This window comes from Bombus huntii, chromosome 10 (assembly GCF_024542735.1).
Source record: "Bombus huntii isolate Logan2020A chromosome 10, iyBomHunt1.1, whole genome shotgun sequence".
NCBI lineage: Eukaryota > Metazoa > Arthropoda > Insecta > Hymenoptera > Apidae > Bombus > Bombus huntii.
This window is the reverse complement of record NC_066247.1, coordinates 1151551-1169862: the sequence shown is the minus strand read 5'-3', so window position 1 is coordinate 1169862 and position 18312 is coordinate 1151551. Positions and strand designations below refer to the sequence as shown.

The window sequence follows — 18312 nt, the reverse complement described above, 5'->3', positions numbered from 1 at the left end:
AATTAAATTTATAAATTACTCAGGTATGCACGTGTGCACCTGATATGTACATATGTACATTAAAAGAAGAGATTTAAGCAGGCATGCGTACCGGAAAGATGTTCGAACTCGATCAATTTCCCGATTCTTTTTCCATTCGATTTCATTTTTACATATGTAGAAACAAAATATTCTTGGTTGTATCACTCATTTCAAGGCACCCTACACGACTTATATGTATCAAGATGGTTGGAAATTTTTGTGCACATTTTATTTGGTTCACCCTTGAAAATCGTTTTAATTGCATTTCTATAATCGTTCTTATTTTATCATTGTATTTGTGTTAAAAATGCAGCGTCGTATTAACGTTTGACTCTGTTAACCCTCTCACGATTACGAATTATTGCGCTTCCATTGCTATCGTAGTTCGCTTCTGTTACTTCTAATTTTTAGCTTCATGCTTGAAACAAATTTTCCAATTAAAAAGTGATCCAGCTAATCGGTTAACTCCGCTTGTAACAATATTGAATTTTGAAATGTTCAAAACAATGTTTAATATGTTAACGTTAATGCATTAAAATTTGTCTACCGTATTATTCGTTTATGAATTGGAACTGTTCTCAGCGGCAAAACGCAAAATATCCCAATATCAAAATGTGAGAACCACTCACTTATGTAATACAAGCAGTTCAACATTTATTTCGCTACTTCATTAACAATAATCTTAAAATGCGCACGCATCTGTTATGTAACTGGTAACATAAAAGGATAATTTCAAGTAATCGTAATATAATATTCGATGAAAGTTTGCAATGAAAAACAACAGATCTATTGTACTTTTGTTATTACTTACTCTCGTCGCAATCCAGCTAGCGAATGATTCTAAATTAAATTCTTAGCAAATGTATACGATAAAAGTATTTCCTACACGGCCCTGAGGAAGAAGGTATAAAAGAATGAAACTTGGTATGTAAGTTTTAAAATAAGAAGGTGCAAAGTAAATTGTATGTCTTTGTAAGACGAACGATCATAAAGGAAAATTTTAATACGTTTCATCCGCCTTTAAAGGTACTGCTCTCAAAACTTCCTTTACGTACGTTATTGTTCGATTCACCAGGCAAACGAGGTTCCTATGTAAAAATAAAGTATTCGAAGCAAAGTTGCTTTCTCCGTTGTTCGTTTCGATGCTTCTTGAATTTTATATTTAAGCAAAATCTTCTCTACCTTTTTCTCTATATCGAATGTACAGAGCGCAACAGATCGTATTCGTTCTTCCGCGAGAACGATATATTTGTTAATTGAGCACATTGGCAAGCTGAAGAAATGTATGGAGAATTTGTTGCGTGAAAAATACGAAATCGAATGCCTGGAGAATCGATGACAAGAAAAGGACAAGGAAGGGGGAGGGGCTCCCAAAGAGCAGGCGCACTTACTTTCAGTTGTATGATGGTCTGCGCTGAGATATTATGCCCTTGCTCCTGAAGTCCCTAGAAGTAGGTCAACACTACGGGTAAAAACCAAATCGCTACCAGACGAAAACATAGGGGTAACGGGGGTGAGTAGGAAAACCTAAAATGGATTTTTTGGGATATCTCGTTTTCTCATTGCTCTTCCGTATCCAAGACATGCCCAGAGATATACCTAAATACTGTAACTTAAAGTAAATACCATTACCAACCAAAAACCAAATACGACAAAATGCGAGGATCGCTCTTTCAAGTGGAAGAATAAGCGCTTCGATATAAAGCGATGAAATGTATCGAGAAACGAAATACGATTTCGCGACGCACCAAATGGAAAAAGTTGTTTGTTGTATCTCGCGACCTAAATATAAAAGTATATATTTTCCGATATTAAAATTCTGCAAACTTTGCGTATGCCAATAATTCCGTGACACATCGTATATTGCTCAAGCATTTTCTACTTTGTTCGGTGAGAGCTATAAATCGCTAAAATCTCAGGCTCTTTTCTTCATCAACCAGCGTCAAGTAACATACAGCAATCTCCGAGTAACAGCAAAACCCCATTCTTACGTTCGAAACAACTTCTCCCTTGGTGGTATGTATATCTGTACGCTATACTACCGAAGTAGTAATTCAAGAAAAAGAAACAAACGGAAGAAGAAACAGACGCGAAACGAGGCGCTTTTCTTCCACGTAAAAGTGTCGTCGTCGCACTTTAAACCAACGAGTGAACGCTACACCGAAAGCACCGCACGAGGCAACGACTAGAAATAGGATTGCGTCTAGGAGCGAGGACAGAAAATTCGACGGAGATAGATTTCAAACGTGGCGACGAAATACAAGGTCTGGTAAGAAGGTAGGTTCGTGGACACGGTGAGATGGGTCGAGGACGATGGAGCGAACATGGAGGAGAACGGTAGATGGAACAGTGAGAAAGAGGCAGAGAAGAAGAAACAGAAGAGGTTACAAGAAGCGGGAGTAGCGACGACGAGAAGAGATTTCTGAACCGCAACACGAGCCGTGTTGCCTTCCGAAGAGGCCGGTTACCTTCAGAGCGACGATTTCCGCATAGCCAAGCGTCCCGCCGCGGAGCGTCGTCACCGACCTCTTTAACCCTAATCCCTGTGCATTGACCCGTAGGCGGAAAGATGGTTTATATTGTTAATCTGTATCATCGAAGATCGATACGTTGACGAGAAAAAAAAAAAAAAAAAAGAAAGAAAGTGTACGTCACAGCTCGCGCCACGGAGCCATCGAGAGTCCTCTTTAACGATCTTTCGAATCGGGACGTTAACCACTTTCTAACGAGTATTTCTTTTAGTCATCGATATCGATTCATTTTTTAACAGATCGTTTACTATAACTGCATTATATTTTTTCTTGTCTTTCGCTGCACTACACGCGGATATGGTTCGATAATCCGACATTTTTGGTAATCCGCTATTGACGAAGTCCCGAGTCTGTCGGATTAACGAAACTCTCCTGTACGTGGTTATGTAATTTAAAAGTTACGAGGCGTTAGAGAAAGAGAGAGAAAGAGAGTAAACGACTGCTGGATTTTAGTTTTAATAGATCATGGGAGAAAAATAATCGCTTTGTATGCAAATAGTAATTTTGTGGGTAAATACATATGTAGGGTTTAACTTTCCTGTAATCAATTTCAGCTCTCTGTACTCGCGTCCTCGATTAAGATCCTTGATTCGCACTTTTCATTGTTTATCGAATATCGAAATAAAAAATCCAATAAAGAGCATCGAAACACATTGCGTGGACTCTTGATCGCAACGTGGCAAATTATCAGCGAGAATCGATACGAGTCGTATTCGGCACTTTGAATCGAGAACGTAGGCTTCGGGTCTTTGATCCTTTCGTTCCTTAATCGTACAATTATAGAATTACAAATCAATCTTATTTGCAAACGATTCTTACATATTTCTAAATCTAATCATTTATTCGTACTTGTCACATGATAGACAGAGAAATTACAGACATATTATATCTGTGGTAGTTAAATAATTTGGGAATGAAAGGGTTAGATATATAAACGTATGCCTGTATATTATGCCAGTACCGGCTGCTAAACATTACCAAATGCCAATTATAGTTAAGAACGAAGCCGTTGTTCTCGATCGTCGAGCTAACGAGAAACATCGAGATTCACTGTCCACAAGTTTATGTAACATTTCTGGCGGAAATTACCTTGATGTACGAGTACGTGTAAAACGTTGTTCCAATCGAAAAACTTGCTTTCAAAAACATTATTTTTGCGAGGTCATTCTACTTGAAATTTAATTAACAATTAAAGAAAGTACACGTAAGGAACGTCGTAAAACAGTCCGCTAATACAGAAACAAGATTCGATGGATTTAATTGTATCGTTCGCGATAAGAAACGTATGCCGTAATTTTTATGTTGTCTTGATTTTTTCTCGAGTTCGACTCTGCAGAATACCGGAACGAAATAAGAAACGCGAACTTCTATTATTCGGCCATTTTGCTAATTAAATACTGTGCCTTTCGCTCATTCGTTATGGATGAGACTTCGTTATTCCCGACGTAATACAAACTCACATTAATCAGAAATAGCGAAAGCAGGAACAGTGAGAATTGAGAATCTTGTTTCGTCCTAGTGGAGGATGAACATTCCCTATTTCTCGCTAGTATACGTATGTGTACGACTTTAACGTTATTTAATATGGACATTCGTAAAAAGAACATCGGACACAACACAACAACAAATATCTCTTTATAAAAGCAACGCAATCTGTGTCGTATGTAATCAACGATACTACAAGTCACCAACAGAAATAAACGAATATTTTCCGATTGAAACACGTCTCTTTTAGTATGCATATCACGAGGTGTGTAAATAAATTGTGCAGTCTCTGTCGAGGAAAATACATCGTTTACCCTTCGAATCGTTTCGATCCAAGCTCCGCGTATTCCTCTCATTTTCTTGCGTTAGAACTGTTACCGGTAGAAAATTTTCACGAGATTGGTTTCTAAAGAACGGGAAACGGGTAAGGAAGATCGAAAAAGAAACGATGTACTTTCGCGTTACACGTACGTCGTTTACTAGCTGCGTAATGCGCTCTCGTGCTGTTTCTCTAGACTCTAGATAACGTAGCTAGATACCTTTACTGCGGAAAAGACGTCAAAGCCCGGACTTCCCAGTTCGCCTTTCTGTCCTTTTTCTCCGGGTCGTCCCTGAAAACGAAACATACCACATTGTATTTGATGGAAAAATAACGTTGTGCCATAGCGAGACTGGAAACAAAACCATCGTCCGTTTCCACGAGTTTCGAAAACGTTTGTTTCGAATTTAGCCAACTGACTTTTATATCGTACCACCGTGAACACTCGAACGCTGTTTCTTCGCGAAACCACCAGCATTCGTTCGTGGTTGATTTCGTTGTTAGACGAATTATTTATTCTCAAAATAACGTATAATAGCGTAAAAAATATCCAATCGGGTAAATTCTACAGGTTTCTTTATTCGTCGTAACGAATCATCGTTTGAAATTCAGCTCACAAATGTATTTGGCTGCGGACTTTTACACGTCATTCTGCGTTGTTTTTTCACTTAAATGCGTTTAATTGTTTCACTGATAGCGAAATTGCATATAATTGCTTTTATGCCAGTTATTTTTTTAGGAAGAAAATGCGGCGTAATATTTTAATGGCTTTGACATTTTTTAAGCTCTGGTTTACGATATATTTGCATATAAATCGTAAATTTAACGTATGAAGCTTGTCGCGTGAAACGGGTTAATTAAGAGTTCCCATTTAATTGGCCTTTTGTGCAAAAAAATGTTACTTTCACACCGTGAAATTTGAATTGTGGAGATCCGTACTTCAATTAGAAGAGCGTATTCACGTAATTCATAATAGCGTGATCTACTTTCCTTCGAGTTTCTTAAGCTCCATGTTATTATTTATTAACATAAACGAACGCGTAAAACTAATTAAAGTACTCAAATAATATTTATCACGTTTGAGGAAGTTTGTCGATTAAAAGGTAAATCAGGCTAAAGAAAGAATAAAATCACCAGCACCGAGTATCACGACTAAAAGTTTTTTAGCGGTATCCACTGCCGTAGTGGTCGCGGAGGTAACTTCTAATAATATTAACCCACTATTTTATGGTTTCTTCAAACAATTGCTTCGTATTCTAGATTTGAGGAAATCGATCGACTCCGACTGTCTAAAGAAACAGACCGCGTGGCGAACTAAAATGACGTATATCCAAAGCCCACTTTAAGGAGTTTAAGTTTAAGAAACCGACATCGATGAAACTCGAAGTAACATTTCGCTTCTTGGCAACAACTGCAATTTAAGAGATATCACTGTCAGGTATTCCGAATAAAATTTCGGATAATCGTTGATTCACTGCGATGCATTAAGAATGCTTTCGGATGGAACGCGACCGGGCAGCATCGTACGTAAGAGACCAGTTCTCGCGTGTAAGCCGATCGAAATTCTTTCAACCAGACCACCATCGACAGAACAAATATCGCGTGATATTTGCAATGCACTCATACCCTCGTACCTTCCATCCTCGTTTTCCTCTTTTCCTATCTATGCGTGCCTGTACATCCGTTCGTATTACCCGCCTACCAATTCACGTTTCACTCGTTTCGTTTGCTCTACGACAAAATGCACGTATAACACGTGTTTCGTACTGTTTTTGGAACGAGATGTTTCAAGTATTTACGATTACATGCCACGTATACGTCACGTTTCGAGAAACAACGATACTCTAACGATATTCTTACTATTAACTATTAACCCAAAAGTCTGTCTTTGATTCGATGAAATTTCTATTGGTTTTTTCATCGAACGAACATAGTAGAAAGTTTACTAGCAAATACATTTCAATTCAGAATTTAAAATCTACATTTCTTAATAACAAAAAAAAACCGGTTTCCTTTCCCTATCAATTACGAAAATATCTTTGGCAGTATTTTAATTTAGAACTTCAGTTACTGGAATTCGTTTTACACGCGCATACGAATTAACGTATTCGCGAATAATCTTTCAACGCAGTACATTTTTCTCCTGTTTACGTTTCACGTATCAAACCGATTATTTGTTTTTCCGAAATTCCAGTGCGACCAGTTTAGTACACGTTTCAACATATTTGTAATTGCGAGCAACGTCGTTCCTCCTTTTTCTCGAATGCAAATTCGTTCCGTAACTGAATTTTAATATTATCAATCAACTCCGATATTCCAACAATTCTGCCCGAATGCATCATTTATTTCCTCCTGTCATTGTTCTTAAAAATACACTTCCTGAAATAACGTCCGTGTAAACGATTTGGATTAGAAGATGTACGTTACACCTTGTAGGTACAACGCTCTCGTATCAAGTTGCCATTCGCGTTAGAATTCGAGTCGGGAATAATTTATTCGTCCGTACACATATTTGTATTGAATCAGCCAACAATAAACAGCGCGATTTAATCTGCAATTATATCTGCAACGTGTACAATTAACACAGAGTGCGTTACTCCTACTACCAATTATTGGCTATTAACGTCTCTTAGTTTAACCACCGATAATTCTACTATCTTCTTTTTCCATGTATAATCTATTATCTCGCTAACTGTAAAGTCACCTACTCGAAGGTATGCTAGGTACATAATTATCACGTTATCGAACTGTAATTTTCTCCATAGCGAAGAAAAAACGTATTTACAGAGTCTATATTCTTATATAGGATCCAATTAAGGAAAATACAAATATCGTATCTGCAATTCATTAACACTTATCGTATTATCCGATTTGAACAAAATAATGTTTGATTGATATTTAAACACATAAGGATGAATTAATATTTGTACAGTAACGTCGAACACTTTTGCATATCGTACGTATTATTTTATATATTTTTGCACGTACTCGTGTATATATATACACTCTGTATCCTACTGCTCTTAAGTTATGTTAATTAGGTCAAACTCAATAAAAAAAATCATCTACTGCAAAAGCTACACTAAAATAAGTAGGTTATTCGTGCACTTACCGGCTCACCTTTTGGTCCATCTAACCCAATAGGTCCCTGAAAGAACACGCTAGTAAGTTTGAATAGTCGATCGAACGGCGAAGAAAGATGAAAAATCAAAAGGCTGCTGGCACCTTTCGAAAAATAAAATCATTCCTTGCGATATAATGTACGTATGCGAGCATACGACAGATAGAAGGAACATCGAGTGTTGTAGAACATCGAAATGCTTTCAGATACGACGTTTATTTTACGACACCTAGGATTCCATATATCTATTAAAATTATATTATACCAGCACATTTCGATGTGCTTCTATAGGGATAGTGGACGTAATTTCAATTCACAAATACAATAATTTTGTAATTCTCATTTAGAAGATACAGGAAACCACGCGTTTTATGGTTCCTTTATCATCGTATTCGTATCCACGTCGACGATACACGTCGTCACTTTTCACATAACAAACTGACATTCCAAAAATCGCGTACCTCTGTAATTTTTTTTTTTTTTTTTTTTTTTTTGGTTTACTTCAAACAAACTGCTATTTTTTCACACAGAACTTTTACTTCAGTCGACGTTACGGCGAAACGTCATATCTGAAAGCAAATGTCAAACTTCAATTTCACGATCAGTATATGTATGGGCGTAAAAAATTGAGACTGTGGAGAAAAGTGTAAAAAAGGGTATTGCTCAAAAATTTAGGAAAAAAGCGCAAATTTAACGAACAAAAGATCACAGAGACGAGAGAGAGAGAGAGAGAGAGAGAGAGAGATAAACAAAAAGGCTACATGAAACACATTAATTCAAAATATGATTTAGTTGGTGTTACGTGCATACGTGAAAGACGGTAAATGGAGTATACAAAAGGCGACACGAAAGAGAGAGAAAGAGCGAAAGAGAAAAAGAAAAAAAAAGAAAGCAGACAGACAAAGTGATAGAAGAATGGAAAGAAAATAAAAAATAATATACCGGAAAACCGTTCTTGCCCGGCGTCCCGGCCACACCCTGTAAGAAGGGGTATAAAAAATTAAAAACTCGTTTACAGGGGACAAGGGTTAAGTGCTCTCGCGTTCATGCAAAAAGCAATTTATTCCGCTGACCAATCGTGTCCGCGGTTATCGTGATGTACATAATGTTAAGGGCCATACTACACCGATAATTATTCCAACCAATTAGATATTCTCATGGCGGCCAACTACCACACGAGTATGTACTTTGGTTATCAAAACTTCGGCCGATCGCGGGTCAACTTCGGTGACACGCTTGCTATACCGGTCTTTCGTGCAACGATCAATAACTTCATCCACACGATGAAACATAACACTTCGAGTGAATTTCGTTTAAACTGATTTTTCTCCATTACTCCAACGATCCTCGACGTTATCCGCTAATAAATAGTTCCAGCAATTTCAAAAAAAACAGGAACAACCTTCTTGCTTTCCAAACCAATATATCTTCTCACTCGTGGACTAATCATTCTTTTTTTGGATCTTTAATCTTCGGCTAATCTTTTTTCCCTATCGATACAACGACCACTCTCTTAACGAGTAGTAAAATATTGGCGAAATATATCTCTGTCACGTGCTGCATATTTATTCAAAGTGCAAAAAATTGAAAATAAAAATTCCGTCGCAGCGAGAATATTTTTCTAAACGATTGCCCGCTGACAAAAATAACCGCCAAATATTTGACGATCTTGACGAAAAGCGACATTCATTGTCCAACTTTTTTAACTTTATGGTGTTCAAAACCTTAATATAATTAAACGTCGAGTGTCGCGTTCCTTTGTAACAGGAATGAAGGATGCGTACGTTTGTCGAAAAATACTTTCGTACATACAGTGTGTGCCAGCAGTTATGAATTCGAGGAGACTACGAATATGTATCGTTAGCAAACTACGTCATGCTTTTCCGCTGCACTCTAAAAACACGCACACTCCACGTGCGATCACGACGGGTGCGCTACGGGAAAATAAGGACAAAAAAAAAAAAAAAAGGGGGGGGATTGAAGCGAACGGAGGAACGGATCTACTCACCTGCGGGCCTGGTTCCCCGGGGTCACCTTTTTTCCCTTTTTTCCCCCTTTTTCCAGGAGGACCTGGCTCACCGGGAGGACCTATAACAGGAACAAACAATAAATCGATACCTCGCGACGCACTTGAACGAAAAAGCAGCAGGGCGAGGACAGGAGGGTAGAAATGAGTTTTCGGCGCTGCGAGCGAAACGTGGTCCCGTGAAAGACCCGACAACGACGGCGACCACGTTAACGACGGCCACGCAAAGACCCAAAGGGGGATAAAAAGGCAGGCCGTCTCTCTTCCCGATCGAACTCGAAACGAAGTTACTTGCCCGCTCCACGTCCCGCGTTAAGGATATTTTCGAAAATTCTCGTCAACGTGTCGTACACGGTTATGCAACACGCAATCAATCGATCCTCGGGGCTACGTGCGCAATTTCGACGAACGTTTTAGGTTTCTGTCGCTGCGTCTGTCGGGTAATAAGGTTTTCCGTAACCGCATTCCCGTGTAAAGCGTTCCATAATGCGCGATAGATACAGTGTCGCTGAGAAATTGTATCTACCGGATTTCCATCGTTTTTCCATTATGGTACGGAAATCGTTTTCTTTTCGTTACTTCCCTCGCCGTTTACCTCGCTACTTTGTTACTTCAATAAATAGTTCTTTTATTTTACAATACGAAAAACTTTAAGCACTAATTACGGATAAAACTACGACGAGTTAAAATAGCGAAAATCCAACATTCTTCGCAATTATCGATGCGATTGAATCTCAAAACGGTGAAACGGGAAAAGGGCGAGAAACGTGGTCGATCGGGAATTCAACTTTTATTTATCTTCTCTATTAGGAGAACGTCGTACGCGTTATCCTAATTTCCGACAGGAAGCAGGGAACGTTCTCTCGTGGAATAATCGAATCCACGTATATTCTCGGACTGCTTCCACTAGTTCGGACATTTGCTCAAAGTCGGAACGTTTTGCTCTTCTTTCGTTCGTCGATTTGCACGTGATGGGCGATGATATTCCGAACACGACCACCAAGAAAACGAAACGGAACAAACGCAACGGGGTTGGGCACGAGAACAAAAACAAAAGGGGGAGAATAGGGTGGAGGTTGGAATGAACGATATTAGTCGGGCGTGAACTAACTTTTCGTGAAGTTTTTTACAATCCAGGACACGAATATAAATCTCCACGCCAGCTGACGAGAACCAGAGATGAAATAAGAAACGTGCTAACAAGGAAAGTTCGAGGGTCGATATCGGCAGATATTGAGGAAACTTGAAAATAATTCCCCGGCGAGGTCGAGATCTACGAAAAAAGACTCGCCAAACATTTTCTGCTAGCAACACAGTTTTATCGCGCTGTAAATATAGCGTATAAATAGATTTTAAGGAAAAAGCACAGTAACGACGTTGATCCGAGTCATATGTCGAGTTGTGATTCGTAGGAAGCCGATAAATTTTGCAAAGAACCGCTGGTTTTTTTGAAACAGTAGTTATCATATCACGACATTTTAGAGATTTTTATATTATCGAACGAAAGAATTGTTTTTATTAGTTTTCGATGATCGTGGTATTGAAATGGTAAATTATGTAAGTGGCAAAAAATAAAGTGCGGCTTTTGTAGTGTGAAAGAACGTAAATTCTAGCTATCATTTATTCTCCCTCTAAATCTGTAGAGGTTGCGACCGTCGAGAGTCAATAGCATTCGAATGATAAATGCCGCAAATAAAAAAATTAAGAGAAACGCGATTTGCAGTTCTATCGGAAATCTTCGTTTCTGACACATACGCCGTTTACCATTTCAACCCTTTAATTAATATCTACGCGTCGCGTTGGTACGAAATCACTCTCTAATCCCAGTTAAGCTGGCTAAAAAACAGCCGTGTATCATAGCTGCTACGTTCGCTCGGATTTATTTCTCACCAGCAGCTGTTCGTGCTTTTATCATCGTTATTCCCGACAAGTACAACCTTTAAGTATTTCCTTCTTTCCTCTCTCTCTCTCTCTCTCTCTCTCTTTCAAAAACAAAAAGAAGAAAAAAAGAGACAAGAACAAGAAAAAGGAAGAAGTAAAAAGAGAAAAGAAAATAAAGGCAAAAGAAGAAGTTAAAAAGGGAGATGATATGTCGGCGCGCGGAACACATCCACCTATCATAGGATTATCATCAACGCAGAGAGGGCAATGAAGACATCTGTTTCATACTCTCTGCTATTACGAACATGGTAGAGCAACGGGAGAAATAAGAAGACCGCGAAAGCGCAAGACGACAGGGATTTTAAGCTAGGGAATAGCAGAGGGTGGAACAAGGACAAAAAGATGGAGTAAGTAGCTTGTGACGCAGATGACACAACTAAGAGAGTCAAGGCAATCCGATCGCTGTACTCGAAGAGAAATGAACTAAGCTAAACTAATTGAAAGAGGTTAAAAAAGAAGAATATAAAAGGTCCAATCGTATATCGACTATTTTTCTTCCTTTTCTCTATATATGCCGTTCGCGATGGTTGCTCCCATTCCCTTTCTCAAACGTTCCTTTACCTATGTATCTCGGCTCTGGCTAGTTCTTGATGTAGCCAGAAGTTTTCTTCTCCTTAGAGTTCTCGTCAAACCACAAATGACGAGCAGAAGCACAAAGTGTACTCTCCGTGAATTCCGGCAAGTAACGAGGAAAGTTGTACGAAAAAGGGGAACAGTCAAGGGGAACAGCCTTGATCGTTCTTCTCCTCTATGTACATATGTGTATGTATGTATATTAGAAGTATTCCGAGTTTCTCCGTTCGCCGTGTGCTCGCTTTTGTGCGACTACTATTTCCGGTTTAAAGATCGTGCTTTACGAAGAAGACGGATCGGTCTCCGCGGTGCAAGTGGGACGAGTAGTATGTCCGGAGCGGTAGTCCGAGTCTACGGGGGATACTAGAAGGAAAAACATAGGTGGGTTAAGTGAGTCGGAGGAGGACGAAAAGGAGGAAGAAACCTTGTAGTCTAGACGCGACGAAAATACTCGTCCCGCTTGGAGGTGTGCAATAAAACTGCGCTTTGCACCTCCGTTTTGCTCGGCTGGGACGGTTGTTCCCGTAGGAACGTTTCTCGCGGTAGGGGAACTCGGCCGACCCCTCGGTGAAAGTCTTTCGCGCGAATAAGAACGAGATTAACGCGACGCTTTGGCAACGTTCCGAGGGCAAGGGACTAAGGCGAGCAGGCAGTCGCTCCACCAACTTAACGACACTTCGCTTTCGTTTACAGAATAGCTTCAGGCGACCGGAAAATGAGCGACCGATACAAAGAACCTTTTACGGCCAGATATCCGACCATGCTTTTGGGAAACGAACGGTCTGGCATATTGATCGTTACTCACTTACCACGAAATTAGCCTTATTTCCTTATTACTCGTCTCGCGGGCTCGCCAATCTCTTCTACGACTGGCTACCGCCTTTACGTTTCAGACTCAAGTTTCGCGTGTAACCAAAGCGTCTTCTCTAATATGTCTGATATTTCCGATACGAAAATCAACTAGTAACGGTTATCTTATTTGTTGTTTACTAACTAGATGAAATCTACTATTAAGTATCGTATCTTAAGTCGTACGAACACCTCGAGAAACAGCATCCTCTCGTTTTCCCTCTCGTATTTGTTTTCGCATTAAGTGGTTTTTCACATTTCAGAGAACAACGGTATTTTTAAATGTAAAGCTTGCAGTTCAATTTTCAAAATACAAAAAGGTAATCCACAACACGGATGATCCGATTTCGGCGAATTGAGATTCTGCTACAGTGCATTCTATAACTCTAACGAGTATTCGATGCGAAATTGAATAGAAATGTTTATTTCATAAAGTAACGTTGTTCGAGTTTCTAAAGCGTTATAGCTCGTTCTATGCACGATTATAATTAAAAGAACGTGGTTTATGAAATAATTTCCTCGTTAGCGATATTATATTCTATGGCTTAATTTAATACAGTACTTTCACTTGTACGTCGCGATAGATTTTTTTTTACTTTTTCGTTTTTTAGCTCTCAAGTGGCATCTTCGCGCTTTGAAAATTTGTACAATCGACCAAATTCCAGTAGGCTTTTATCTTTCTCAACCAAAGGTGTTCCGTTGAAAAGAAAAAAAAATGACAAATGTTTGTAAATTTATTTATAGAGTATACGCGAGTATAAACATTCGTCTCTGTGGTTAAATTTACGACTTTGACGAGAGTTTATCGCAGAATTGTGTTTTTGCACTAAAATAGTGTAATATTCGTTTTACCATGGAGAAAGAAAAGTTGGAAAAATCTATAGAGCAAACAGAATCGTATTTCACGTTTGCTTCAAAATTGTCCCGGAAGTGCAACTGCCGTTTTTCATTGGACGAATCGATAGTCTAGCATTTTTGTTTAATATATCGTCAGTCGAATATTCGTTGTCTAATTGCAGTTTTACGCGTCCGCGTTCATTGAAATTTGATAAATATCGTACTTTATTAAACTACCTGCGAAATATACGAGAGTTTTATATATTACCTTTTATTCACTTCCAATATGTTTAATTAAAATTATACTACTCGTCAAATTGCAAAACTGTAATTCATTCCTGAAATTCTTGTAATTGATCATTTTAACGGTGATAATACATCCTCAATGAACGTGCAATATTTATCGGATACTCATTGAATACTTACAATATAACTAAATGATTAATGGCTAAATCGATTGGATATTCATAAAATGGCTAAATGATTAACGATTAACCCGATTAATATTTGAGAGAGAGAGAGAGAGAGAGAGAGAGGAGAGAATATTTGAGAATATTTAAAAATATATAGAAAGTGTTTTGTGCGTACTGTTGTTTATCTTGTGGACACCGTATGAATTTCCAAGCGTTTATAAATACGTATAATGATAGTACACAACGTGTGTTAATATTTGGAAGCAAACAGGTTTTTCTATTAATGTTTAACTTCACAGTAGAAATTTTTCATTGCAACGAAATTTTATTTAACGCTCGAGTAAACCAACTCCTGTCGATCGAATCAACTTATTTGAACGTGAATTTCTATTACATAAACTTCGATTACATACAATATGAACTATCTGTCTCTCGACGAACGACAAGAAAAATACAGTTCTACCAAACCTACAATTTTCTTCGACGAAAGATTTTATCGCCCCTTACCATCTTGTCACCAATTTGTCTCGTTCAATGATTCCAAACTATCAACGGATCTCTTGTCCAGCACTCGTATATATACCTTGCCTTACATGAATGAAAACAGGACGAAATTGAGAATCACTGAAGCCGATAGTCCGAGAGGCAAACGGAGTGCACGAAAGCAAACGGAGGGGTGGCAGAAGGTAAGACGGGGCAAAGGAAAGCGGAGCAGAAGGCAAGGTAGAAGCTGAGGACCTCACATGTTGCGGCCGCGGGCCAGTACGGTTATACCAGGCCCAGCTCCGATTCCCGCCCCGGTAGTTTCCCATGATTGAGATACGTAATCGGTATTCCCTGACGTATCTTCCATGCTCACCGTTCTCAACGGTGTTTCGCGCTCCCGCACAGAGACGATGCTCCTTTCTTTCCCTTCCTGTCACTGTCTCTCTCTCTCTCTCTCTCTCTCTCTCTCTCCCCCTTCTTTTCAATTCCCGTTCGTTCGTGCACGCACGCTTGCTGCCAGTCCCTTTCTCTAAATCACGCTTGCGTTCTGACACGAATATGCCTACGAAGGAAGGGAACCACCGGTTATGGAAGGACGTAAGCGATTCGCAAGCCTTTTCGAGATCGTGTCGATACCTTTCAATTTCGAACTTGCCGAGCGTTCTTTAAATAATTAGTCGGGCGGATTTAATGCATATTTTTATTTGGTAGGCATGTTCGTGACGGTGCATGACGCTGGAGTTAAGTTAGTGAACTGTTAGAATTAACCGCGAGATGGATTCGAATGTCAGTGTGCTGAAGCTGTATTTGATAAATGAGAGGCGAGTCTAAGTATATATCGTTGTAAACACATGTACGAGTTGAGCTTGATGAAGTTACGTTAAATTAATCATTGATCCGTTAACGCGTGAAATAAAAACCGTAGGTATAGTGCGGTAACTTTTGTCTGGCAAAGGGTAAAATTTTGAATTTCGTTCGACGATCGAACAGTTAGGTTCTGATCGTTTCTTTTTTTTATAAATGTCCTGATACACGTAAGGATGTGTATTGTCGGATAAAGTACCAACTGTGTGGAAATACACATTGCCTTGAAATTCACTGTAATTCTGATCGTTTCTCGAATTTCATTACGAAGAAGAAGGTAGCAACTTCCCGAAAGATCCAATAAAATCGGTAATACTTAAATCCTCCTCTTCCTTTTGACCCAATAAAGCGCAATCGACTTCGATCCTTCTTTAACCCTTTCAGCTCCAAGTTCTTTTTAGTCCAGGGCCGAAACCACTCTGAATCGAGTACTTACACGCTTTCCCACTTCCGATACGTATTATATCGATCGTGTATCAAATTCTTACGCTCGGACGTCTCTGGAAATGTTAAAAATTCAAATCGTTTGGAAAGTTTCATCGTAGCGCGACGGTTGTATTTAGGAATCTCAAAGGCCAAACGCTTTGGAGCATTTCGATGTCGGTGTCACGAGATATTTGAAACACGGGGTGATTCTATTTCATCGTGTACATAAGTGTGTAAGAAAGCATGGAATGCCTATTCGTTATGCGCCGCTTCCGAACTAACAACTTTCCAGGCCTCGCGGGAGAAAGTTTGATTAGGAATTTCAGAGATACAGAGACCTGACGTGCATCAGCATGATTATATTCGTATTCTCATTGTATAGTTATCAACGTAATTATACTTGGAAATTTTCGCATAGAGCTTCTTTAATATCGAGAGTTTGACCTTCCGGTAAGAGCCAGTGTATTTAAGAGATAGTTGTTAAAACACCTATTAAAAGTATCAAGTCGCATAAATGTATGCGTGCGTAACAGTGATCGAGAGCTTCTACGAATTTTACAAGTCTAAATTTGAAGGATATAGGAAACTTTTACTCGCAAAAGTACACAGAGCATGAAACTAAAGCCACGAAACTTTTGTCCGCACCTAATACTTTGATACCCGAGTCGATCTACGCGTATATCGAATCCCAGTTCAACTTGATTCCTTCTTTTTTCCAAGCTACTTGTACACCTTTACATAACGCGCGACAAGAAAGTTGCAGATAGGCGCGCCATCGCGTACTCGGTATCACCTGCTGCTACCGCTTCTCTGGCACGGACGTCCGCCGTATAATATGTCCATTAAGCGGTTTATCGAAGGAAGATATAAGAACACTTGGGGAACAGGCACTCGGTTTCTGACATTCTACGGGACGAGTTTTAATACGCGTGCGTGTGTGGTCCGCGATTCGATTTCCAGCAGGGCCGTGGTGGCGGGTCGGCTTTATCGAGGCGGGACGAATCGCAGTAGCGTAGGCAATTCACTCGAGCGACGCACCGCGTCGCGGTAAGAGGGAATTAACGAACTCCCGGAGGACCAGCCTGTATGTGACGATAATATCGCCGACCGGTACGTGGCCGAATGTATCATTCTGATAACGACCAACTCGCAATTACAGACAAATAATGCGCGTTCTCTGTTCTATCCTGGCTATCGTATAATTGCCAATACCGCCGTCACGAAGTTGCATCGCGTTTCGTTCGTTTCAGACCTCGCTAGATAAACGCAACGCGAGCATTCGCTGCCTCGTTCGACTATTTCATTGTTTATTAGAATATTCTGATATCTTTGGATAGGATCGATAATTTTCCGAACCAATTCCATCTACGTTTTTGATAACGCGCTATACAGGGTCCTTGAATCGTTGGTAGGAATTTCGTGGCGTATAGTTTCCACACAGGAAGCAACGAAATAAAACTGTTCGAGGATTATGAAAGTGCAAGTCGAAAAGTTTTATTACCCGTGGAATCAATACTGCAGAATGCTAAACAACTCGAATACCTACGCGCGCGCCTTTCGTCTGGCTCTAAAGCCTGCATAATCTGCACTTTGTAGCCACACGAGTGAATGCAGCTATGAATAACCCCTTCAAACAGACAACCGCAAAGAATCGTCCAGTTGATCTTTGGAAGAAACGCTCGTCCGATCGATTCAGAGATACGCGGTCTTCCCGCTCTTTTCTTTTCTCTGTCTTTATCGTGATATGATATGATACGATGATATAATGTACGTTACTGTGTACCGTAATACGTTAAGAATTTCTTTCGTATTCTCTAATTTATCGTATCGTCTCATCTTAGTCGACCTCGTTTGGATCTCGTCACTTCCATTTAAAAATCTTAAGCCAGGATAGTGGTTGTCAGACTATATTTCAGAATCACTCTGTAAAGTTTCAAGGCAAAATGCAGGATAAGTTGCGCAGACTGGTGGTACGCGGTATCTTCGATTAATTCACGTAGAACGAACATTATAAGCCGTAACTTATAATCCGTGGGACAGAATCCAGGGCCTTCTGGTCCGATTCTAAGCCTGAGCTTGATTCGCTCAGCGGGAGGTCTCTAGGAGTATAGCGGGACCGCACGCGGCGAAGGGAAACGAGGCACAATAAGCAGCCACGCAGCTACGATCTCTTTTCTTTCCCTCTTCCTTGTCCCGTTCCTCTTCCTTCCACTGTCTTCCTCGTATTTGCTTTGTCTCCCTCTTCGATATGTCGTGCAGCCGTAACTCAAAACTCTGTACTGGCTACGTAGAAATGGTAATTGCATGCGCAGAAAATTGTCTCTCGGCTCTTCCGAGATTACCTGATCGAACGATTCTAGGAATTTAGTAGAAAAATCACGATATTATAAAACAGGAGAATAAGTTTTGAGAGAACTGGT

At 39.7% G+C, this 18312-nt stretch overlaps 1 protein-coding gene across 19 annotated transcripts in view; it reads right to left on the bottom strand.

The window, feature by feature from the left end:
* The window catches only part of LOC126870334 (collagen alpha chain CG42342), a 119978-nt gene that overhangs the window by 25651 nt on the left and 76015 nt on the right, over window positions 1-18312 (bottom strand). For 9 of the 19 annotated variants that reach the window (XM_050627914.1, XM_050627915.1, XM_050627924.1 and 6 more), the window contains exons 2-6: window positions 9486-9565; window positions 8420-8455; window positions 7469-7504; window positions 4578-4648; window positions 2490-2577 (exon numbers count right to left, since the gene is read on the bottom strand). In XM_050627914.1, the coding sequence (XP_050483871.1) occupies window positions 2490-2577; window positions 4578-4648; window positions 7469-7504; window positions 8420-8455; window positions 9486-9565 (311 nt within the window). Of the gene's footprint in view, window positions 1-1412; window positions 1467-2489; window positions 2578-4576; window positions 4649-7468; window positions 7505-8419; window positions 8456-9485; window positions 9566-18312 lie in introns of all 19 variants that reach the window. The other 10 variants (XM_050627918.1, XM_050627929.1, XM_050627934.1 and 7 more) reach the window with 8 other exon arrangements.